General features: G+C 39.4%; 1 protein-coding gene and 1 long non-coding RNA gene across 3 annotated transcripts in view; one reads left to right on the top strand and one right to left on the bottom strand.

Moving 5' to 3' along the window:
- Positions 1 to 22234, bottom strand: part of LOC142023273 (uncharacterized) — a 42165-nt gene extending 19931 nt beyond the window's left edge. The window contains exons 1-3 of the long non-coding RNA XR_012648191.1: positions 22169 to 22234; positions 19171 to 19219; positions 17786 to 17842 (exon numbers count right to left, since the gene is read on the bottom strand). This is a non-coding gene — a long non-coding RNA (uncharacterized LOC142023273). The remainder of the gene's footprint in view (positions 1 to 17785; positions 17843 to 19170; positions 19220 to 22168) is intronic.
- A 51-nt stretch (positions 22235 to 22285) lies between these two features.
- RNFT1 (ring finger protein, transmembrane 1) overlaps positions 22286 to 25932 on the top strand; it is a 28212-nt gene continuing 24565 nt past the window's right edge. The window contains exons 1-3 of one of the 2 annotated variants that reach the window (XM_075014048.1): positions 22286 to 22383; positions 24520 to 24566; positions 25392 to 25822. In XM_075014048.1, coding sequence (XP_074870149.1) covers positions 24520 to 24566; positions 25392 to 25822 — 478 coding nt within the window. In that variant the 5' untranslated portion in view covers positions 22286 to 22383. The remainder of the gene's footprint in view (positions 22384 to 24519; positions 24567 to 25391; positions 25823 to 25932) is intronic. The other variant, XM_075014049.1, reaches the window with a different exon arrangement.

Genomic DNA, 25932 nt, shown 5'->3' with positions numbered 1-25932 from the left:
CTGATCTGTCCAAGGTACCTTTCCCTGTATAGGCAGCTCAGTCCCTCTCGGTCCAAAGCCTGGAGAGAGAGTCTCTCAGGCCAGCCACCCTTTTATACAGTCCAGGCAGGCTCTAATTGGCTCCTCATTGGCTGCTACCACAACCCTCTCCAAGGGTTCTTTAACCTCTTGCTCACCAGTGGAGGGCAACTGCTCTGTCACACCCATTCTACAGTGTTAACTGTCTTGCTTTGAGCTGGTCTCCCACTTGAAGAAATCATTCTGCAGGCCCTCTGTAACAAAAGCCACTAATAGCCATTAACAGCTGAGATTATCTTCTAACCCCTGACCAGGCAAAAATCTTGATAGCTTGAACTACAATCTGCATTGGAGGCTCTCTCACTGGGGCTGCCCTTGGCCAAAATGCAGAAAACATCAATGCTGCTTTGGCTGTTTTGAAGATCCAGTATAGCTATTTCGATACACCAGCCAGAATACAGACCACTACTTTTTAAATTTCATATAAAATAAAAATGAAAATTATTTCGGTGTTTTGCCTGGGTATTTTTTCCTATTTCTTACTCTGTTGCTCGTTCCTTCTCTCTGTTAGTTTCTCCTTTCAGTATACCTTTCTTGTAGCTATTCTGTTCCCTGAAATCTATTCCTGGTTCCAGAATTATCTGTTGGTCTGCCTGTCTCCAAATCCCAGTATCACGCGTTCTCTGTCCTCAAATCTAATTGCCACACTTGACACCACATTCACTCCGTCTTTACCGCCAGCAACTTGCAATCAGAGCTGCAACTGAAAGTAATTTAAAAAAATTTTTACAAGAAATGATGTGGTCCACTCAGTACAAAAGCCAAAGGCAGGACTTACAAAACAGTAGTTGTTACGTACATCTTATACAGTGCCCAGAAGAGCATCTGTTTTTCAGTCCAGGCTTAGCTACTTTTTTGATGTGTAGTCTTGACCGAGTGTCTGAAGCCAACATTTAAACATTTGTGTGCCTAGATCCTTACATACTGTAAGAAACCTGATTTTCCAGAGGTTTTCAGGTATCCTAAATTAAGTTAGCATGAGATACAAGGTGTTCAGCAGCCCTCAAAGGCAGACCTCTTATTTAGGTACCTGTATGATTTATTTCAGGAAAATAAGATCTACAATTTTTACTTTGCTGCATAACTCTCATTTGCCACATCTATAAAATGAGAATATTAGTCGAGTTATGTTGGAGGAATAAAGTAGAGAAATTATTGAGCAAAAGAAGGAGACAGTAAGAGAGGCAACTGTAGTGTGGTCCTTAGGGAAAACGAGAGGTGAAAGCATTTTGGCCAGACATTTGAAGGATATCTTGGCTATTGAGTCAAAAACCTGGATATGAAAAAGCAACACACTCATACTTTTTAAAAAAGAACTTATTTGAAAAAAAATTTTGACACTCTTCCTGTTTTGCTACAGAACGTGGTCAAGGTCAATGAAGATTAACTTAACTTTGTGCTTACAACAAAACAAGAATTCCAGGTGGTTACTTTAAAAACAAAACAAAAAAAGAAATTCAAAACAACCCCAGAAAGTCTGACTCTCTGTCCACTGCTTAGAATCTGTGTAATCATTTACTTGTGTGTAAAGTGAATGCAGAATGAACATAGAATGCTTCCAAGTCAGAAAAGTCCACTCAGACTGGTGGTAGCATTTTATGCACACTTTGAATAGGTATGAATGAGCACAGGATGCAAGACAGCTAAATGTCAAACCCATCATCTTCTCAGTTTTCCATTACTTAATAATGATATATAACTCGTTTTGCTGAAATAAAAACAAGTATAGATAGTCCTTAATCAAAATATAATAAAAAATAATTTTCTTTTAAAAGTGCAAGAACAAAATAAAATACATAATAGGTGGTAGATTAAAAGATGCATACCATTGAACTGAACAGTAAACTCAGTGGTTTCATTTTTTCTTCTGTTTTTCCTTTGGTTTTTCTATACAAGCAGGTCAAACTCTTTCAACAAAGTTTCTTTTAAAAAGTTAAATCAATTAAACAAAACAAAAAATACTTTGCATCGTCATCACTAGTACAGGTCCTATACCTATTATCACAATGAAAATGACTCATTTTTCCAATTCATATGGAACCCAAAGGCCTGCTGATTTTATGGTTACTTGTGATGTGCAAAAAATTAAGTGTTTAAGGGGAAAATTTTCTCAAGATATATGAAGGATTTGACCAATGGTAACTCCATTAATATCGCTATGGGCCAAAATCTGCTTATCATTAAACTTCTGCAGTTCTCCTTCAGTCTGATAATTTAAATAAGTATATATTGCATACCACTTGGTGATCTAATTTTTTATATATTTGGCTATAAATATTTATTATGTTGTTTGTCATTTCAGTTCCATGAAAATCAGAGAAGATTCTACTTTAACATGCAAAACAAGGTGTAATAAATACTCTATGGCTGTGTCTACACTACATAAATAACTTCTAAGTTGCTTACTTCGAAGTACAACTTCAAAGTAAGCAACTTCGAAGTTGAGCGTCTACATGCACCCTACTTCGAAGTTTGACTTCGAAGTAGGGCACTACTCCATTCCCAGGAATGGAGTAAGGACTTTGAAGCTGGGCTCCCTACTTTGAAGTAAGGGAAAATGTGCGTAATCTCTCTCCTGGTGACTTCAAAGTAGTGCCTAACTTCGAAGTTAGTTCCCAGTGTAGACGCACCCTATGGGTTTCTAAAATCATCACTATATTTATTCAATTTACCAATTTTTCTAATTTTTTGTCCTTATAAACTGTTGTGGTCGTAATCCTGTTAAATTTATTGTATGTTAAACAAATTGCTCCACTTGTGGGAAAGGCTTCCTAAAAAAATAACAGACATCTTTTTAATTTATCATGGAAGAGAGTTTGGTTTAAGACTCCAAACTGTCAGAAATACAGAATTTAGTACATCAGCAAATGACTAAAAATAATAAGTAAATATTGACTTCTGTTAAGGTGAAAACAAACTTTTTAACCAGACAGGTAAATATTGACTTGGAATGAAGCAAATATACAATGTGTACTGAAGCTAATGGATCAAGTCCTTCTCAGCTTGGCAAAAGAAAGTCTGGCATAATATATGTTTTATTATTTACTTTCAGAAAGTCTTCATCAGAAGTATCTGAAAAATCTCTCAATAATGGTGAAGCAGTCCAATGATGTAAGAGTTTTTCCTCAGAAGCTAAAAGACAGATGCACTCAGAGGACCAAAAAAAAAAAATTCTCCTTTAGAGTGAAATAATAGTTTTCAATTAATTTTTCCAGCCTGTCACAGTGTATTTATTTGCTTAAGTGCTCTGACTGGATAACTGAAAAGATTGCAATTTTATCAACATCTGAAGAGATGAACAATAGAAACTTATTGAAGCTTCACATGACAATTTTCAACCAATCACAATCTAAGATTTTTCTTGTGCATGTAATAATTAAATGACAGAGTACTCTTTATCAGTTGATTGTTTAGGTCTTTGTTCATTCAGAAACATTCCAAATGACAAAAAGTCTCAATAAAAAGAATACTAAACCTTTTTCTTTTGCAAGGATTAGTGTAATTTGCCTAACAAAATATACAGGTTGAACCTCTAAAATCCATGATTCTCTGGTCCAACATCTGTGGTCCAGCACAACCACGGACATTGCTGGAGCAGAGAGCCATGGAGCCCTGACAGCTGAGAGCTGGGAGACAGGCTGAGGCTCCCAGGCTGCACCGCAGGCTGCCCCTTCCCTAGCCCCAGCTGCATGCCACAGCTCCCTGGCTCTGCTGTGCATCTTTGCTCTCTGACCTCAGCTGCGGTCCACCGGAGAGTGGCACCCTGCAGCAAGGGCAGAGAACTGATGCCAGGGTCAGGGAACAGTGGCCGGGACCAGGGAGCAATAGCCAGCAGCGGAGTCAGGGAGTTGTGGCCTGCGGTGATCCGGGGCTGGGGAGACACATTCAGAACTGGGGAACAGTGACCAGGGCCAGGAAGTGGCCAGCAGCTGGAAGGGGAGCCTGGGAGTGGGGTTGGAGGCCATCAGGGGATTGGCCTCCCTTTGTCTGGCAAAATCCCTGATCCAGAACTGTGCAGGTCACAAGGGTGCAGGACCATGGAGGTGGAACCCTTACAAGCTATAATTAAATTACCACTTATAGTACGTGATTGCTCAACCTGAAAAATTAGTAAAACTGACTTCAGTAAAGCATCCTTCACTCGACTGGCAAGACGTCCTGGAAGCCAGGAAAAACCTTTCCAGTTATCAAAATAAATGCACCAAAAGTGCTTAGCCAGTATAGTGTCTAAAAGGTTTGATTCTTTGTTATAAATTATATTAGTCATGTTTTTTGTTGGCTTCTGGTCCTAAACAGAAGTACAATTACATTTTTATCCATGAAATTAAAGAAATTAAAGAAAAAGATGGTTTTCTTCTTGCTGCAAGGAAAATCACAAAGGTTGGATTACAAAGAACCAAATATAAGAGATCAAATATAAGACATTAAAGCAAGATTTCTAAGTCTCCAATACTGAAAGATAATATTTACAATTACAAAGTGGGTTCTAGCTGCAGGGTGAAATGTTTAGATTTTGAATAATATCTATTTTACGCACAAGAACTTAAATTCCATAAACGGAGCAGTCCAATCTTTTCATACAAAGTTTTGGTCAGCCCATCCCAAGCAACTGCTCCACCGCCACCAGGGACCACGATGGAGAGAGCAGAGGAGTGAGCTGCATGTGAGTGCAGCGAGCAGGCTACCCTGCTCTCTCCATGCTCCTACCTAGTGTCCTCTGACCAGAGCTACTTGGGTCTGAGTCATGCCAGTTATTTGAAAGTGCTGGTTACTCAAATACCAGTTAAATAAGAGTTTGCTGTAGTGAGCTAGCAAGATAATTAGACGTTTCACACACCCGGATAATATTCTTACATTTAAAAATAATTAGAACAGCTAGCTTGACTTCAGCAAGACCTTCATCCAATATGACTTACAGGACTGAGTTCTAGTGATGAAATTACAGTCCCAATAGATGTTAATGGAGCTGAGATCAGGCCTTTTTATGTCAATGGGGCCAGAATTCTACCTTATATATGTATCACTCTTAAACGCCAAATATAACCAAAATTTTAAAAAAGTGGCCAGTGGATTCAGACACCTCAATTACAGAAGCATCAGACCAGCTTTCCAACATGCCAGGCCCTCACTCCTAAAACTGAAATCAATGGAAGCTGTGGGGGCTAAATAAAACTTTAAAAATCAGGATTTATGTCAGGGCTGCCTCCCCACTTGGACACTCTAAGTGCAGAAAAAGGGGGCCCGCCAAACCTTAAAAAAAATACCTTGCCTCTAAAAGGCTTTGCTTTAAAAATTCCCCAATGTCTCAGACTCCCTGACCCTTGGGTGGGCTGCGGGGTGTAAGGTAGGTAGCTGCCACTACCCACGTAAACAACCTTTAATCCAGGAAGACACACCTGGGTATACCTTCCTGCGGGATAAGCCCCAGCTCTTATCCTTTCCTTTGGAGAGATCTTGGGAACAAACAGCTGTAATCTGATAGCTGGCCTTTCACTCTGAGGTATGAATATTCACAGACTCTTCTCTGGACACAAAAATCAGATAATTTGCTTTAAGAAAAGATAGTAATTTATTCACAAACCAAGAGAAAATAACTCAATCATACCAATTGCAGCACAGAGAATTACTTCACCGAGATTCAGCTTAGAAGTTACAGAATACAGGGGAAAGAATCAAGTTATTAACCAGACCCACTGAAAGAAAAATAGTCCACACCAAATGCAAAATAACTATAACCTAATTGCATCTAACTACACATTTCCCTTCTACTTACATATCTATGACTGATGATGAGATGACCAGGATAGTTACTGGATTCACTCCAGCTACTTAGGAGCAATCATCTCTCCCACAGCCACACAGACAAAAACCACTCAGAATGCAATTGTTGTCAGTTAAAAAAAGTTTCTCTTCCCTCCATTGGCCTATCTGACCACCTTCTGCTGAGAGACATTTGTTAACCCTTTACAGGCATTCATTCATGACAATTTACGAGAAGACTTAATTATACTGTTGAAAATCTGGAGTTTCTTGGCAAAATTTTAAAAATCCTTAGAAACAAAATTTACACTGAAATTTTTGAATTTTGCACAAATCTACTTATATGAAGCATTATTTTCTTAAGACTAAAACAAAAAAAGAAAAATCTGATGACTATCTTCTGCAAATTTACATGGAAGCAAGTTTAAAGCACATTAATTGGTTGTCTTTTTCACATTTCAAAATGTTTCCTTCAAATTTCACCAAAATGTATGCTATTTTTCCAGTTTTAAAAGAAGAATAATTCATTCTATGCATTCCTTTGAAAAAAGCATATATTGCAGAAGTCCAGCATTTTTTGGTAGGAACACTATAACGAAGATTAAGGCTTTAATCCTATAATCGGATTGGCACAGGCAAATCCCTGCAGTGAGCACTATCAGGATGTAGGATGGGGTCCTAAAATACTTTCTTCTAATATTTCTGGGTCGGAACAATGGTGTAAATAAACTTTTAGACCTATGCTGCATTTTTCATTATATCTGAAATTTTGCCATTATATGAAATTATTAGTACCAAAGACATGCTCTTATATAATAGCATAAAAAGACAAACTGTTACATACCTTCCACCAAGATGAGCTTTGGAGACAGATTAAAAAGTAGCCTGCACATACAAACATTGCTAATTCATATGTTTTCATAATTTGCTAATTTCAGTGCATTAAAGCAAATAATCTGAATTAAATTTTCATTTTAAATACTTTGGCTCACTATTTTGCTGACTGTTACAAACAGAAAAGAAACAAAGCAATATCCATTTCTATTCAAAATGTTTTCACAGATCATATAAAAGGCATTTCCAGGTATAAGATATTAATTGTTCTCCCCAATTCATGAGTAAATTAAGATTAAAATACGGTTTCATACAGCATTTCAATGTTCAAATGGTATGAGGAAAATCCCACAGGCGAAGAAACATGGGAAGCAGTAACACAGTACGAGGTAGTCAACACTATAACGTGAATTATTCCACTGAATGATGTAGATATGCACATGGGAATCTGACAGTGCTCTTAGGCCATGTCTAAACTACCACTCATGTCGGCATGAAAAAAACAGTACTACACTCATCCATAAGTGATGCAGATTTCACTGGCATAAGTAATAGCACGAACAGAGCTATGTTGGTGGAAGTGCTTCTCTCTCTGGCACAGCTATTGCCACTTATTGAAGATGGTTTAATTATGTCAACAGAAGAGCTCTCTCCTATCAGCACTGAGCAGCTTGGTACAGTTGTGCTTCTGTACGGTCTCAAGTGTGGATAAAAACTTATGACAGCATGTGAAAGCAACACTGCCGAGAATGCAAACACAGGATCAAGACTATGTCTGTATCTACACTACCAGGTCAATTAGATTTTACTAAATTCAATTTTATAACTCTGAGTTTTATAAATTCGATTTTGGAGTATTCTTGCTTCCCACAAAGTCCACATAAAGTCAAGTTAGTGGTGCCACACTAGAGTGGCCAATCATCAACTGTTGCAGCAGTGCATTGTGGGAACCTATTGAACAACTCCCTCAGCCCTGCATTCTGCACCCACCCCACAGGCCCTGCTGCACCCCCACCACTGGCAGCACTCACCCTGCTGCCTGGTTCCTGGATCCCCGCAGTTTGGGGAAGCTGGGAAACTGACCAGCATTGCTACACCTGGTTCATGGGAGGCTGGATCCAGGTGCAGTAGGGAGCGAGGAGCTGTGATGGTCAGCTTCCCGGATCCCACAAGTGGTGGGGAGCTGGGAGATAGACACAGGAGCCCCATGAGTTTCCCAGCTATCCACCACTCGCAGGAGCCAGGAAACTGACTAGGGCTGCTGCACTGGTCAATTTCCCGGCTCCCATGAGTGGCAGGGAGCTGGGAGCCAGGTGCAGCAGCATCAGTCAGCCTATGGAGGCTAATGAATTTGATTCAAAGACATGGCACTTCCACACTAGCCTTCATTTGAATAGTTAAATTCAAACTTGAAACTATACCAACCCAGGTCCAATGACATTATGATATTGATATTAGTGCTCCCTAAATCAAGCTAATGATACTTACAGTGAAGACAGTCATGTGGTACAATCAAGCTAACCGCCTTAAATTCAAATTAGTCTCATAGGGTAGACATATCCAGAGTCTGCCTAATATACAATGTAGGAAAGACATGCAAGCCTACAAATCTTAGTACTTTAGAGTGCTTGAGAGCAATCTGTGATGGTTATCTCTAGGTTTAATGTTTTGTCTTCTTTCCTTTAGGTCAGACATGTCTCAGATGGAATGCAGAGGATACTCCTTTTAACCTTTCTTCCCCCGCTACGGCATACATTGTAGCCACAAATCTGCAGTTAAGACAGTCCGGATGAGGTTCCTTTTGAAGGCTATCAATAATGTCCATTAATTAGATAAGAGAAGTCACCGCAGAATGCTTGTTCTCACCCATCCCCAACAGAAATAAAGGTTTGCTCTACCATACACAGCTTCCTTTGATCTGTTGTATAGTAACAGAGAGGTAGCCGTGTTAGTCTGTACTCCAACAAAACAAAACTGCAGAAATGTAGCACTTTAAAGACTAACAAAATGATTTATTCGGTGATGAGCATTCGTGGGACAGATCCACTTGACGAATAAATCATTTTGTTAGTCTTTAAAGTGCTACATTTCTGCTGTTTTGTTTTGTTGGATCTCTTGTGTAAGGCAACGGGTTTCTTGTTCTGTGATTCATAATGCTGATGCTAGGTCATTTTATTTATGTAGGCATTTTTAGATACTCATAACAATATGTGTCTTCATCTACATTTAACTACTGTCACATAAATATTATCAAGTCTACTGAATATATATGGCGGTTTAACAAACTAGATCCCAGTTCAGTAACGTAATTAAGCACTTGTATAACTCTCAGCACATTATTAGTTCAACTGACATCAAAAGACCAAATTATTTGTTTAAAGAAAAGCATGTACTTTGAGTGCATTGCTGAACTGGGGTCCTACCAAGCAGCCTATAAAATCTTCAATAGAGAGTTGCAAATGTTTTTTAAAGGCAGCTCTTTAATTTCAGCAGCATTTTTCCAATAAGTAAATCCTTTTATCTGTGAAGTGAGGGATACTCTCTACCTTTGATTCTGCTTGCTAAGCCCAGGGACGTCAGCAGGTAAACCAGATTGCTTCAGGTGAATCCAGGCCCTTAGAATATCAGCTGTAAGATAAACACCCCAAAAGGAACAAAAACCCCTGAAATGAGGGGGAAAAAAGATTTTTCTTTATTATACATCCATGTCTACACTTGCCCCCTTTAAAGAAGAGGGCAAGTGTGGACATAGCCTACATGAAATAAATTGGTTAATATTTCATGGATTCTGAGAATGTTTCCTGGCTGGAAGTGAAGTGTTGGTGGGTTTTTTTTGTTTGTTTGTTTTGTTTTGTTTTTTGTCTGTTAAAAACTGTTTTAACTATGCACTTTAATCACCAAAAACTGTCTTGATTTTACGTCCCTATGCTCATTATTTTGCTGACAGCCTAAACTGCACTTATTCAATAAAAGCTTTATTTTTCTTTTTCAATAAAAACCCAACAATTTCCGTTAACTCTAGAAATTTCTTCAGTTTTAGAATGAATTTGAAGATATTTGTCTTTTAAAGTGGTGCTTAATTAGCTGCAAACCTAAAAAACAAAAGAACAAAAACAAAAAAATCCACTCATTTGAGCCTTTCAAACTGGTCTCAGGGGCACTTAGTTGGTGTAAACATAATTTTATTTCAGCAGCACTGAAACATGAATGTAAGTCTTTCCGCATTAGGGATGGATTTAAGCATTGTTTAAAGGTGAGTATATGCTTAAATGCTACGAATTAGAAGTTTAATGAGAAATATTTTGGTGCAACCTAAAACGCAATTGTTGATGCTAACAAATACGGCAGGGAATATTTTCTATATTCCATAGATGCGGTATTCCCATTAATTTTAAATGGAAATTCAGCATGTAATTCAAGAAAAGTATTGACCTTCCTAGGGCTGGAAATAAGCACACTTTGGACAAAATTTGGTTCCCAAGTTACATCTATGCAACCCCACTGAAATCAGTAAGGTTGGATAGGTGAAAGAGAACACAATTTTGCAAATCTCAAAAAATTATATAAATAAAAATGTGCATCACAACAATGGAACTGCAACTGGAATTTTCTGCTGTGAAGGAATGAAATGTTCTCAAAAATATTTAAAAGTAATCTTTAAATAAAAACATGTCTTTGGTGATTATTTTTATCAATAATATAGATAAGTAGTTGAAAGGTAAAATGAAGCAGCTCTCTTATAGTTGGATAATCACTGGCCATAAATCAATCTGTTAATAGTATAAGGATTGAGAGAGAAATTCTCCATCACTTTTCACTTCCAATCCCGCATGTACAACTGATCCAAATCAACAGCACTGCAGGAAAATCCAATGCACTCAAAGCCCTACACAAAATTACGAAATTTACTGTATTAAAAATATATTAGGCAATTTCTAATTTGTAAAACTACACCAACTCTTGCTGTTCCTACTCACAGAGGTATCTATACGGCTTAACACTTTGTTACTGATAACCAACTTCCGTAAATGATCACAGCTCTACTGACATCTGAGAAACTGTACACATTTATAGTAGCTGTTTATCTGGTCCTTAAGTTTTCATTTAGAGTGTCTCACACCTCAGTATTTATTCGACTGGATCATTTGTGGCTTTAATAGTGGCCAAAGCATGTAAAGTTTAATCATTTAAAATTCCTGAGATAGTTGTAATAAACTTAAGATTTTGTTTTCTCAGTATAAAGGTTACAGTAAAAATAAACATGATGCAGGTAAACAATTACTTAAAGCTGCCCTTGAGTAGATACATATTTATATATGCGGAGAAGAAACCAAAACAAGAGGCTTAGACAAAACACTTCATATGATTTAAATTACAGGTTTTAACTGCAAATCTGTTAATAATGGGAAGACAGGCATCTTCATAAAATACAGAGAATAATATTTTGCTCCTTTTTCTATTGTTTATCTTTCTCTTGCGCTATTTTTCAACAGTGCAAAAATACATTCATTTAAAAAAATTAACAAATTTTGGTTGTGTAAAACCAGAAAACAGTGATCCTGATTCTTTTCTCACTAGCACCAGTTTAACTCTAGTTGGTTTTAGTAGTCACTCCTGATTTGCAACTAGCAGTGTTGTAGGAATTCTGCAATTTTTCTGTGGCTTCAAAGGCAATAATTGCAGAATTACCCTAGACTAAGCATAATATGAGAGCCAAAAATCAATCTCTGCACTTGTTTTCTTAATTCATTCACATAAATTAGGATCTCTTACATCACTCAACCATTTCCTGAGGAAAGTGACTGGACTTGCTTGTAATTCCTTGCGTAGGTGTTTGTTTTGCTCAGATTTTTCTAAGGATGGAGAGTTTACCACTTCCCTAGGTAATGCATTCCAATGCTTCACCACTCTCCTGGTGAAACAGTTTTTCCTGTTATTCAACCTACACCTCCCCTTCTGCAACTTCAGATCATTGCTCCTTGTTCTTCCATCCATCACTACAGAGAACACCCTCTTTCGAGCCCCCATTCAGGAAGTTGAAGGCTGCAGTCAAATCACCCCTCACTCTTCCCTTTCGCAAAACTAAATTATTTATATATGTGGAAAAAATAGAAACATTATACAAAGAGCTAAAAAGATAGGCATATGTACAGATAATTTAATAACTGTACTAAATCATATTTAAAAGTATAACTTTATTCCACATACGTACCTTTACTACAGCAAACATTTTATTTTAACCTTCTGCATACTATAAATGTAGAAGAGTCTACAGTTAAAATAACAGATTATACTTTACGGGCAACTGCAAAATTATTTCTGAAGGACTGCTGAAGATGAGTGAATAATTCAGTGTCCTCTCTCTCCAGAAGGCTCATAACCTACTCAGAAATTGCCAACATTACTATCCATGATGGGAATAGCTATTGATGTAGGGAATAAAGGTACACACCCAATTCACACGGATGTTCAGATAAACATTAAAATATCAATGAGTCCATAGAATAGTGAAAAATCTCTGTCAAAGCCCTGAGGTTTCGTGATCAACTATCTTCACCAGCTTTAAGTCCCCAACCTTCAATAAATGGTATCATACCATTATCATTTGGAACAGGTGATTTTTAAAATCCCAGTTATTGTTTAGCTAGACTATCACTTTTTAAATTTTTAATGTATTTATTGTGTTCACTATGTAGTGCCTAAGGCTAAACATGGCCTCTTTGTACTCAGAACTATCCAAACATGAAATCAGGGACAGTCTGACCAGACAAGAGGCAGGGAAATAGATCTAATATGGGAGCAGAGTGAACAATAAAAAAGTGGCAAAAGTAATTTTGCTTCCAAATTATGTTGGTTTTGTTATTTTATTTGAATCCATTTAGTGGGGTTATAACAGGATGGGGACTAGGGAGGTGGAAAGACAAAGGTAAGGATGGGTGTGGAGCCAGACGGCTTGATGTTGAACAAGACAGGCAACACCACAGAAAGAATGTTCAGAGTGAAAACTGTAGAAAGTAGTCCAGTGACATCAATGTCTATTGGATCCTCTCTTGAACAGCTCTCTGCAACTGTGCCAGCTTCTGTATGTATCTGGCTTCTCTTTGGAGTTCCTAACTCAAAGCTCATATGACTTCAGAGAAATGAATATTCCAATGGCTCCTTGTGCATCAAGAAGGGAAATCGCTGAATCATCTTGGGTTGGATCTGCACTACTTCAACAGTATGTAGCATAACACTTTCTATAACCAATTCTGAAAGGACATTTGTGATGTATTTAATGTAATATATAAGAATATAATATATGAACTAGCAGTAAGTTTGAGTCTAAAATTAGGGACCTTTTCCCTTATAATGAGGCAAACCTGACAGCCGTACATTAACGCTGGGTCTACACATGCTCCTTCCTTTCGAAAGGGGCATGTTAATGAGTGGGTTTGAAAGATGCAGTGAATATGCAATGAATATACAGCACCTCAGTAGCATAATGGCGGCCACGGAGATTCAAAAGTGCAGCTTTTCGAATCGCGCGCCGCCCGCAGAGACAGGACCTTCCGAAAGGACTCCCCCAGTTTTCAAAAGCCCTTCTTCCTATCCTTCCGATCACCAGATAGGAAGAAGGGCTTTCGAAAACTGGGGGCGGGGGGCCTTTCAGAAGGTCCCGTCTCCACAGGTGGCACAGGATTTGAAAAGCTGCGCTTTTGAATTGCTGCGGTCACTATTATGCTAATGAGGCACTGCATATTCATTGCAGCGCCTCATTAGCATCTTTCAAACCCACTCATTAATGTGCCCCTTTGGAAAGGAAGGGGCATGTGTAGACACAGGGTAAGGCTATGTCTACACTAGACACATCTGTTGACAGAAGTTACTGTCGACAGGGAAGCCTCAACAGTAGTCTGTCGATGGATTGCATCTATAGGCAACTTGCTCTGTCAACAGAGAACTGCCAGGCTGCCTGGCCCTCTGGTGTCAGAAAACAGAATGGCAGCTGTGCAAAGAGGTGCGCAAAGTGTCTACACTGCATGTTTGTTAACAGTATTCTGTCCAGCGATTGTTATGCTTTAAATTTTTGAGGGATAATACTGTTGAGGAAAATGCAGAGTTCTGTCGAAACAATGCTTTCAGTATGTGGATATTTCCTGAGTTATGTCGACACCCCTTCTGTCAACAAAACTCTGTAGTGTAGACACAGCCTAAGGGTATGTGTACACAGCAAGGTTATTCTTGAATAGTTTATTTTTTTAAACAAAAATGCACCTTGATTACTGTTTTTGCTTCCCTTTGCCTTAAATACTGAGTCTGTTCTGGTATGCCTATGGTCTGAAGAAGGGGGTCTGTCCCACAAAAGCTCACCTAATAAACTATTTTGTTAGTCTTTGAGTGCTACTTGACTGCTTTTTTGCTTTGATAGTATATAGACTAGCACGGCTTCCTCTCTGTTACTAGGTTATTTTTGAGTTATTATTCCAAAATAAACTATTTCAGAATAATGCATTACACTACAGGGAAGCCCCAGAATAAGCAAAATGTATTCCAGAATAGCATGTCAACACACAATAGAGCCTATTTCAGATTAGAACCCCTGGAAGCGCTGCAGGCATTTACGTTTGAATGCCTTTATCTAATCAATTTTGCTGTAGATTTCAATTACTCTGGTCCTTAAAGGCAGACAGACATAATGCCAGTGTTAAAAATATAATTTTTATTAGTGTCAATCATGCTATGTTTCCAAATATTAAAGTTGTTTGCTGCTTTGGATATTCAGTGCTTATAAACTATAATAGTGTCATCATCATTACACATTTCACTCCATGACTTAGTAAAATTCTTCTTCTAGTGTCTCTTTTTCTACACTAATGGTAACTTCTGAGACACTGAGGACAAAATTTGTTTTCCCCTTGTTGATGAACATGAAAACTTTTCGTGCTGTATGTGTCAAAAACTAGGTTTTTTCTTTCTTTAAATGAACTGTTGAACAAAGTAAGAATATAAATCAGCCAAAAAAGTAGCAGTCCAACTGTGCTTTATTTTTTGTCTATAAAATTTCTTGGTTGCCTTTTGTGGTTACTTTCCTCAATGACCAGTGCAACAGTGAGGACATAATATGCCCTCACATTACTCCATTTGTCACTGCATTGGCTGATGTGGTCATCATCTTTGACTCAAAAATCCTTAATTAGTCTAATTATTTTGTTGGTATTCTGTAGTATGCCATAATTTGCCAAAGACTATCTCTGTGTATGTTATCAAAAGCATTCTGGCAATCAAATTTATTACAGGAAACGCATTCCACTTCATACTTCTTCAATAATATCTCTAAGAATTACAATATGTTCTGCACAATATCTCAATGGTCTATCACCTGCTTGTTCCTCTCTAAGTTTCTTGATGTTACAGGATGTCATTGCATCAGGCTTACTCAGGCACTGAAAATAATGTGATTTCTTTCCATACTACTGCAGGTCATATAGTCATGCTTCTCCGGCAATTTTACAAAAAGGCCTCTTTTCTGTCCAGGTTGCTTTATTTTCTTTATTCCAAATTCTCTACAAAATTCAAGGAAATCTGGAGTGCTGTTCCATCACTTTCTTTGAGCATCTCTCCATAACATTATCCTTTGCAGCCTCTCTCTCATTACTGTAATGTTGGCTTTTCTAACTTCCTCATTTATAAGATCACCTGAATCAATATCAGGCTCTAGTGGCAGGTTATCACATCTTTCTAGTAGTTTGATTGGGCGTAGTCTATTTAAAAGAAGCATAAAAGTGTTCTGCCTATCTTTTTCATTGTTCCTCACTACGAGTCTGTTTACATCTTTAAGAGGGCTTCTGGTACCGCTAAAGTTTCCTGTTAGCTATTCCTCTTGAGATTCTTGACATTTTCTATCAAAATATGCCCTCTTATCTCTTCTAGTATTCCTTTTCAGCTTTCTGTCTAAAGCACTCATTCTTCACGTCACTTGTTTGCCTCTTTAAAGCAAAAACTCATGAATGCTAAGTCATGTACATTTCTTCTTTTTGCCATAGCTGCCCAAGTAGTATTGCTAATCCATTCTTCCCTTTTAGATTTCATTGTTATTAGAACTGACTTTCAACTTTCTAGATAACACTCTCTGATGTTTCCCAGCAGAATATCAATGCTGTGGGTTTCTTCACTTAACTCCAACAGAATGAAAAAAAGCAGTCATATAGCACTTTAAAGAGCAACAAGATAATTTATCAGGTGACGAGCTTTTGTGGGACAGACCCACTTCTTCAGATCTGGAAATTTTGTGTGACTATCCAACAGAATACTGAACCTGTTCTTCAGGTCGTGCTTTAAAGCACTTTTTGTGTTTGGGTCTTTTAATTGCGTACTTTGATGCACAGCTGTCCTTTAATATTCTTCATTGTCTTGAATTTGATCCTCAATTTAGAGCCACAAGGGTTATAAGCACTGCTGTGCCCACATCAACTCCCTGTCCACGTGTACATCTGCCAACAAACTGCATAACATTTTAAGACTGTAGAAGTGATTTATCTAGTTCTTTGCAATAGCATCTGGGGAGTTCTATGTCACTTAATGGATTTCTTTATGAGGAAGTATCGCTCCACTAGTTTGTTCACTGCAAATTACTTTTGGAATAAAACTGATGTTCAGTTTTATTGTGAGTTATAGATCCCTGAATTATTTAATGGCACCATAAACAGTATGCTTCTCTCTACTGTAAGAATCACTTTAAAGTGTGCAAAAATGACAAAGTTTATCCCATCTCATGGACTGGCTGAAATCATATTATGGTATTTGCAGTGAGAGCCAACCAAAGAAACAAACTTGGAGAACATTACCAAAATTACCACCAATTAAGAAAAACCTGGAAGTCATATGATAAACATCAGCAATGAATGGCATAACAATAGATGACTTGTTTGGACATACACAGCAAAATGGTAATATTGCTATGACCAAACTAATACAGTTTCAATCACCATTATACAATGCAAATATTCATTCTCGGGATAAGTACATACTCAGGACAAGGAGGAACAAAACATGGAATAAAAAAATTAATAGTTAGCATGCCTGGTTTTACATTATCTGACTAACCTCCACAATCGCATTTTCAGTAAGGCCTAAAATTGGTAATTGGGTAGAATTTCTGATTTTCAGTTTAGCAGTTCACTATGTGTCCAAACTTCACTCTAGCCTCTCTCTCTCAAAAATTCTGAGAAGATGAAGCACTGATTACATAAAATTTTCAAAAGCTTGCTAATGAATGGCAATGAATTAACATGACTATACCTAACAACTAAATGCATCCAAAGTACTGAGTTTTCTCATAAGCATTCAAACAAAATTCAGTCTATTTTATTTGGATGCAATAGTTCCATAAATCCCCATTCATCATGCCAGTGAACCTTTCATAATATGTCCCTTTCACATGAAATGCAAACATTCTGGAAATGATGGATGGGGAGGGAAAATAATAATTCACAAAGGGCCAGATTCTCATTTGGCATAAACAGACAAATTACATGTATCGAGCAGCTGGTCAAAAGCATCTCCCTCTGGGCTGAGAAACCTCCAGTATGTCTGCCAAACATGGGACCCCAGGATTAGTTGCTGGTGGACCACCACACTGTTTATGTGCATGTCCACAGGTACAGAGCCCTGCTGCTCCCAGTGGCCGCACTTCATTGTTCCCAGCCAATGGGAGCTGCAGAAAGTGTTGTGAGCTGGGCCACCACTTCCCACAACTACCACTGTGATTTCTTTTTCCCCATCAAGGGATATGCAGGATCACTGATCTCATGGCTTTTAGAACAGAATCAAAACATTCAACTTAAATTTCCCCTCAGTAATTTGCGCACACACAAACCCACCAAAACAAACAAAATGTTTTAAGTGTAGTCAAATTATTGCCCTAGATGTTGGGAAGGGAGAAACAGAGAAAAGGACAGTTATAGGTTTTTTTTTTAAATAATAAAAGGCATGAAAGTAGACCTGCACAGATATTTTGCAACAGAACATTTTTCTGTTAAAAAATGCCAATTAAACAAAACTGAAATGTTCTGCAGAAATGCAATGATTTTGACAAAATTCTGGTAGGAATCAAGCAAACATTGAAACTTGCCTGTTTTTTGCTAGTTTCCCTGGCCAGATCCTCAGCAGACCCGCTGTGCAATCAGTTCTGAGTGAAAAAGCAGATGAAATTTGAGAGAAGGAAGAGGTAAAGAAATCAGCTGTGTCTACACTTGCATTCCTCTCTTGAAAGAGGCATGCAAATGAAGGAAATCAAAAATGCAAATGAGGCACTGAATTATATATCTGGTGCCTCATTTGCATAATCTCTTTTCAAAAGAGCTTCTTTCAGAAGAAAGAAAGCAGTGTAGACAGGGCTCTTTTGAAAATATACCCCATCTTCGAAAGAACACTTCTTCCTGAAACAAAATAGGAAGAAGGGTTCTTTCGAAGATGGGTTTTGCTTTTGAAAGAGCCCCATCTACACTTTCTTTCAAAAGAAGCTCTTTTGAAAAGAGATTATGCAAATGAGGCACCAGATATGTAGATCGGTGTTTCATTTGCATTTTCGATTTCCCTCATTTGCATGCCTCTTTCAAAAGAGGAATGCAAGTATAGACACAGCTACCTACCACTGAGTCAGTTACCAGCCATTGCCAGAAGGGGCAATTCTATGTGTGGAGAGATGAGAGCCAAAGCGGCTCCATAACTACAATAGCAGCTACAGATAGGACCTATTACCTGATTCCTTCCTTATGCCCCAAAGGTGCAACTCTCCAATGCGCCAACTTCAGCCACTTGAACATACTGCAAAGAAATGCATTTACCCCACAAGCAATGGTTCTCATTCATTTTAGGGGGCATTCTGGCTGAGCAAGTTTTCATTTGGCCCATATTTTTGATAACTAGAAGCTGCTCTGAGTTGTTTCATTCATATCCGCTCTTGCTTCACATTAGACCATTAGACAATGCGCGAGAGGAGATGGATTAAAAATACTCATTTGAATTAAAAGTAACATTGGAATTACATAGGTCTTGGCAGGCAGATACTGAAAGTGTGCTGGAGCGTGGCAATTCACAGTCAAATATCACTAAACTTCTTTCTTGGATATTCCAAGAGGTGGAAGTTCATTCAAATTTCCAAAAGGAACTTGTCTTCTCCTTGCATTTCAAGATGTTAAAATGGTGTATTCCCCTTGGCAGTTTGAAGACTGTTCTGGCTAATTTCATGTAAGAGATTCAGGGATTTCTTTGAATATATTAATAGTCCAAGAATTAAATGTCTGCAGTCACTAACACCACAGTATTTTCCAGCAGAGGAAAATATCTATATTAGTCTTTCAAACTTGTCAACTTTTGTATTTGCTTTTAGGAGTTTAATCACTCCAGACAAACTGTCAAAGTAATTTTCCCACCGACCCTTTCACACACAGTTAACATACAATCATAATTTAACTCGATTATGGCACAGATTGAGTCTCCCGGAGTATCACTTACTGGCAATTAAGAGTAGGTGGGGGTATCTCAGGACCAAGACGCATCTTCCCTGTAGCAAACATAAACAATGACTAATAAATTATACCTACCCTTTTTCCACTCTTTCAAAAGGATACCAATTGGTAGTAACACAAAAAAATGGAAAAAGGCTATCTAAAATAAAACTGTTTTATTCAGGAAAAATATAAAATATTTGAAATTTATTTGATTCAAAGCAGAGTGTAGATCTAAGACCTACAATAAGAACAGTTATTTATCTGCACACTCACAGTAGTTGTTGTCCTTTGAGATGCATTGGCCACCTATGTATTTCACTTCAAGGGTGGAGGTGCCTTGTGCACCTGAGCCAGGGATTCTCAGCAAGCAACATCTATTGGAATGGCACCCTGAGCGCCACCAACAGAGGACACAGCCCTTTCAGTTCCTTTGCACCAAAGCTTTGTGACATTAGACTCCAAAGTAGTGGGGAAGAAGGATTGCTCATGGAATTTTATATATGCACAACATAACTCAAAAAAACCAGAGTGGAGTAAAGGAGAAACTCTCCCATTAGCCTCCCTCTGTGAAGACAGCCAGATAAGCTCATCCTAGGTATGTCGATTTCAGCTATGCAATTGCCTATCTAGGACTGACTTTCAGATCTAGTGTAGACCTGGCCTAAGACTATTTAACTGAAAAAGGTTCTCATCATCACTAAAAAAAAAAAGTGAGCTTAAGGACTCACTGAGAGCCACAAGCACTGAAAGGAGAAGTCAGGGCCGTTCCACCCTTTATGACCTTGGTTGGAAGCAAAAGCACACTCAAGGCACAGAGACTACTGCAATGGAAACCCCAGTCTACAAAAGTCTTTGGCTCTAGTGCACTGGGCATGTACACATCTGAAGTGGAATATATAAGTGCAACAGCACAAAGAAGAAACATTGTTATAAAAGTGAGGTGAAGTGTATTGTTTTGCAAAATGCTGCACATTCTGCAGTAAATTGATCTATTTTAAAACTACTAGCTGATCTTGTCCCGAGTTATATTAAGCCTGAATGAATAAATGAAGACTCTCTGCATTAGCTCAAAAACCTTTATTAGCTCTCATGTCTGTGTGAAGGAGCACTTTTCTGTGTTTGAAGTGGAGGGCTTTTTAGGTTTTAATAAAGGAGAAAAATAACACTTTAAAAAGGATTTGGCACTCTTGACTGGCAGGGAAAGCACAAGTGAAGCAGTTCTGTGTTCTCAAATTATCTCAGAATCACTGACATAGGTTAAGAACTTTTGAAAGGATAAATAATATAAATGTTTATTTTTCAATAGGATTAGAGTAGTTGTAGTATATTTAAATAATGTTAACAGTCTCTGTAAATCCTAGTATTTGAAAGGTGGGGAGAAGGAAGGAGCGAGGGGCAATAATCTAAAAACAGGATTAAAATTTGTAAAACTTCAAAATCTAAATTTTAATTTCAATCTGGATATCACAGATATTCCTACTTTTATAACAGGCTGAACCACAAGCTGGAGCCAAACATCTTTATATTTTGGAGGCACCAGATATGAACACTTTCTTTTGTACTTGGACCAATCTCAGAATACAAAGTATCAACCAAATCACCTTTCCCATTCATGTAATCTGATGTGCTGGGGGTCTCACAAACTTGCAGATCTGTGAGATCCTCCGTGTACGGCTAAACCGGGGCCTCTTCTTTCAACAGAATTGTGTGTCTGCAATATTTGTCAATGATAATTTTATACTTTCTTCTAGGTTAATAATAAAAATCAAACATAGGGGCAAGAACCATTCCCTGTAGGACCCCACTACAGACACACCCCTACTATGATGATTCCCCCTTTACAATTACATATTGAGACCCATCAATTAGCCAACTTTTAGCTCATGTAATGTTCACCATGTGCATTTTATATCTTTCTATTTTTAATTGAAATATCACTATATGTACCAACTCAAATGCCTTTCTCCTTCTCTTCTAGATACTTATGTGGCCTCCATTATCACAATATCTAAGCATCTTACAATCTTTAATGTTTTTGTCCTCATAACACCCCTGTGAATCGGTGAAGTACTATTATAATTCATTTTACAAAAGGGGAACTGGGTCACAGGGAAAAAAAAAGAAGATTAACTCAGTCTACACATGAAAATAAATCTGTAACAACACAGGATGTGGATTTAAAGCACATTCCTTATTACCTTCATGCAAAGATGCTTTTACTCTGAAATAAGAGCACCCAGACATGGAGTTATCAAGGAACAGCTCTTCCAGAATAACTTCATGTGTACACAAGCCCTAAGTGACTTGCCCAAGTTCACAGAGGAAATTGGTGGCAGAACTGGCAAATGAACCCAGATCTGCTGAGTTCCAGGCTAGCACCCTAACCACTGTATCATCTTTCAGTGAAACTGTAAGTCCATATCATATAGATCTGAACCCCAACACCACCGTACCAAATATATTTAAACATTTACAGAGCCTCAGGTGAGCGTTTCACTCTAACAACAATAAATCATAATACTTTTGCGCCGACAGTACTGTGATTCAAAGCACTGGTCCTTTACCCCTGCCCCGTAGGTAGTGGCCCCATTTTAAAGAAAAAACTGAAGCACGTAGAGGTTAAGTGACTTGCCACCATTGGGGTCAGTGACAGAGCCTGGCTCAGCAATCACGACTCCAGGTGCTCAGTTGTTTCCTCTCCCACACCTCACAGCCCAGTAATTTCAGACCTGTGTCTAACCCCCCCAACAACAGACTCCCCCAGTGTCACTGCTTCTATCTTCTGCCCTCACCCGTAGCCTCCTGCTGCCCCTTTCACCCCCATGGGCACCCACCAGACCAGCTGCCTTCCGAATCCCCACCCGGCGCCCTCCAAATCCGCACGCCCCGCATCTCTCCCCCTCAGCCGCCAAGCCCGGCTCTTCTTCCCCACCCTCCTCACAGCCTCATGCCCTCAGCGCCACCGTTCTAACCACTCACACCCCGGCCCGCCCGTTCCTCACCGTCTGCCTCCCCGCCGCCTTGTTGCCATGGTGACAAACACCTCCGCGCCTTCTGCCCTCCTCCTCCTCGTCCCCAGCTCCTCCTCTTCCCACGGCCGGTAGTCGCTGCTCCTTCCCCCGCCCCCAATTTAGCTCAGGCGTCAGCGATGGCGGCCTGGGGAGGCCGCGGGCGGGGCAGTGGGGCTGAGCTTGGGGCCCCGGCCGCCTGATGAGGGGTAAGGCTGCGGGGAGCCGGGCCGTTGGCCCCTCCGGCTCCGCTCCGGGCCGTGTCCGCGGGGGTTGGGCCTTGGCTGGCTCGGGGAAGGGGGGCGGGCGGATTGCCCCTCGCGTTTTATCCCCCTTCCCCTACTAACCGGCGTTCCAAGGGAACTGGAGGGAATTTGCCCCTCGCTATTTCTGCCCTCACCTCTCCCCCCATGCAAATGGAAGGGGCATTTCCCCCTCCGCCATTCTTCCGGGCAGCCCCACTCCCACACCCTGGTGGAGATGACAGAGGAGGATTTACCTCTCCCTGCTGGTGCCGCCTACCCAGGCTGGCACTGGAGGTAGAGGGGAGGTCAACAGGGACTGGCCCTCATCTGGGCGTCTTTTTCTTCATACCAATATCGACCTGGCTACACGCATCAGCCGAGTAGCCGTGTTAGTCTGATCCTGCAAAAAACAAGGAGGCGTCCCGTGGCACTTTAAAGACTCCCAGGTTTGGGCTTGATCGTCTTCGTCAGAGACATCTTTTAAGGTGCCCCAGCACCTTGGCGCAGTCTTTGCCTTGGGAAAAGCTGGGCAGCAGTGCCACCCCAAAGCAGCAGGGTGACATTCCAATGGGATGGTGACAGGCCAGGATGTTATGTTGTGTTGGGTCAGGTCATCACCAGGCTGTGACAAAGAGATGTTTTGCAAGGCAGACTGGTGGCCTTAGAACCTCTTGTTTGCAGGCCACCATTTCAGATAAACCTGGGAGCATCCCATAAACTGGGAAAGAGGATATCATGTTCTGAAAAAGTAAAACGAAAGGAGGGAACAATATGTTTTGGTTAGTTTTTTAGAGAGTAGAGCGGAGCTCTATGAATTAAAATACAAAATGTTTGATATAAATAACATTAGGATGCTTAAATACTTAAATTAGGAAGTGAAAATGAAAAAAATAAAAATTCTCATAACAACGAACTCAGCCATATTATGCATTCTGTGGGTTTCATACTAATGTGATAAATGCACAGTTACATTTAAAGATCCTTGAACAGGTAAACTGCCATGGGTTTGTGCTGTAAAGCCTTACCATTAATGCCTGGTCTGTATGTACTGGAATATCAGCCTGGTCAGGGTTGAACTTCCAGGGTTCGATTTAGCGCACCTAGTGGGGACGTGCTAATTTAAACCGTTGGGGCTCGACAGTTGACCCTGGTATGCCTCATTCTGATGGGGAGTAAGGGAGGTCCATGGGGGAGTTTCTCCCATGGACCTCCCTCTGAGGATGGCCTGATAAATCAATCTTAGGTCAATTCCAGCTATGCAATTGCCATAGCTGGACTTGCATATCTAAGATTGACTCTCAGAGCTGCTGTAAGATTAGGGTGAAGTTAGCCACTTTAGGTCAAATTTATAACAGAGCTCTGTTAATATAATGAATTACTTGCAGTATAGAAACTATTTCTCTTGGTAGTTTTTGCAGGAGTAGGTCATAAACCACCCAGTTGAGTGCTAATTAAAGTTTTAGCAACATAAATATTAAGGGCCTGATCCTGCAAACACATGCATGGAGTAATTCTATTCATACAAGTGGTTCTGTTGACTTCAACTCATTGGATTACTCACACGCACTAAGTACCTACAGTACATGAGCTTTTGCAAGACTGGCTTAAATTAAGCCAACAGATATTATCATAATACCTCTAAATTTTAGTGAGACATTTTGCTATACATGCAATTTTTCTTAAATGCTTGTAATTTTTTTAAAAATACAAATTAGTAGCATCTAGTTTTGTTTCAAATTCTAGGTCTTCGTTAATGTAGCTATATGCAGAAATATCATATTGAGATTTTCTTCAATGCAGATGGTATCTTTTTCATGTTTGCATAACTGGAAAAAATAGGTCAACAGACCTTACTCAACCTTTCCTACAAATCCAACAAAACATTTTTTAAAAAATTATGAGCAACCAAAAAGTGTTTATCATGAAAATCCCAAGGACACAGTAACTATAGTATTTGCTACAAACACAAATTCTGTAAAAATGCTTTGCACTTCTGCACTATTTTAGTCCAGTAATCTCAAAATACTTTCAAATAGATATCTATTGAGACAGTGTACCATTCCTGGGAAGTATATAAGAACTATTATACCCATTTGACAGATGGGGAGACTGAGGTACAGAAGTGAAATGAATTGCCAAGGGACACAGTGAGTAAATGACAACTCTTGGAATAATCGCCAGGTCTCTTGGTCTAACCGGTTAAATCACTCTTTATTGACTGCATTTTCCTTTGTATCTAAATTCTCTACCAGCCATAAACCAGTTCTACACACTTGCTCTTTATTTCCTGCTTTCTTCTCCTTGTCAGATCACATTGCTTATGCAAAACCTCCATAAGGTCCAGGCTCTTCCAAGTGCCTTTCAAAATGTAGACTACCCTGCTTCCTCTCACTTCCCCCAGACAGCATAATCTCTTTGGGTAATTCCATAATGGTATTCACATTTCAATACTCACTGGATTTTGATTAGACTTGTCTAGGTCTAAATTCATGCCATTTTATCATGCCTGCATGTGCAATCCTCTCCCCCATCTTTTATTTTCATCTCTAATCTCATGACTGTTCCCAACCTTTTTCTGTAAGCTTATAGATCAAATTAAAGCTTCTGCCACATAAGCTAATGTCTGTCTCCTATTCAGCTGAGTGCTTTTTAATCTTCAGTGGAGCTTTGGCTGTTCTTGATTTTATGTGTGGCAGCCCATTGATGGTTACAGCATGCATCATTAAATGCAAATAAGTCAGTGGTTGCTCTGAGTGACTCAGAGAGAAGTTTCTCGTTAAGATAGAGGGTTGGAGCCTAAAATGCAAGCCCCCATTGCTAAAAAACCCAGTATTTGTATATCTTTTACTGGACCAGTAGGCTGTGTGCCTAGATCAGGATAGCCGAATGGCTGCACATTTTAGGCAGACAATTCTCTTTTCCTAACTAAATGAGCACTGCTCCTTTAAACATGGCTTTTTCCTTCCCTTTAGGAGACACAGCAGTGAGACAAAAGAATCTGGACCAGAGAGAGATCTATTCAACACCATGCAATCAAATTGCAGTCATCTCCACAATGGCTCAGGAAGTGGTGATGTTCCCTCATCCTCACAGAGTGCCCTAGCAGCAGGGATGTTGGGAGAAGGCTTTTGCCACCGTAGTGGAGATGTTCACATCCAGCTAAGCTCTGCCTTGGGAGAAGCTGGGGAAAACCCCACTTTCAGGCACATAAGGTCTGGTTCCCAGGGACGTTCACATGGCCACTCCCACAGTGAAGCAAGGCAGCCTGAAGAGTCCACCTTCGATTCAGAGGAACACAGTGGCAGTTCTATCTCCGAGCTCAGATACCACTTCCAGTGGCTGCACAAAAGTCTTCCATACATCTTGATTCTGTCCATCAAACTGACCATGCAGCATATAATCGGTAGAGTATAACAGAATATGGCACAAGGGAACCAGCCCTTTTTTCTGCATTCAGTGTCTCATGAGTGTTTGAAATATAATTTGATTTGCTTTTAGCTTTATTTTGATTTG

This window comes from Carettochelys insculpta, chromosome 19 (genome assembly GCF_033958435.1).
Source record: "Carettochelys insculpta isolate YL-2023 chromosome 19, ASM3395843v1, whole genome shotgun sequence".
Lineage (NCBI taxonomy): Eukaryota > Metazoa > Chordata > Testudines > Carettochelyidae > Carettochelys > Carettochelys insculpta.
Note: the sequence above shows the minus strand (reverse complement) of the source record. Positions and strands in the feature narration are given on the sequence as shown.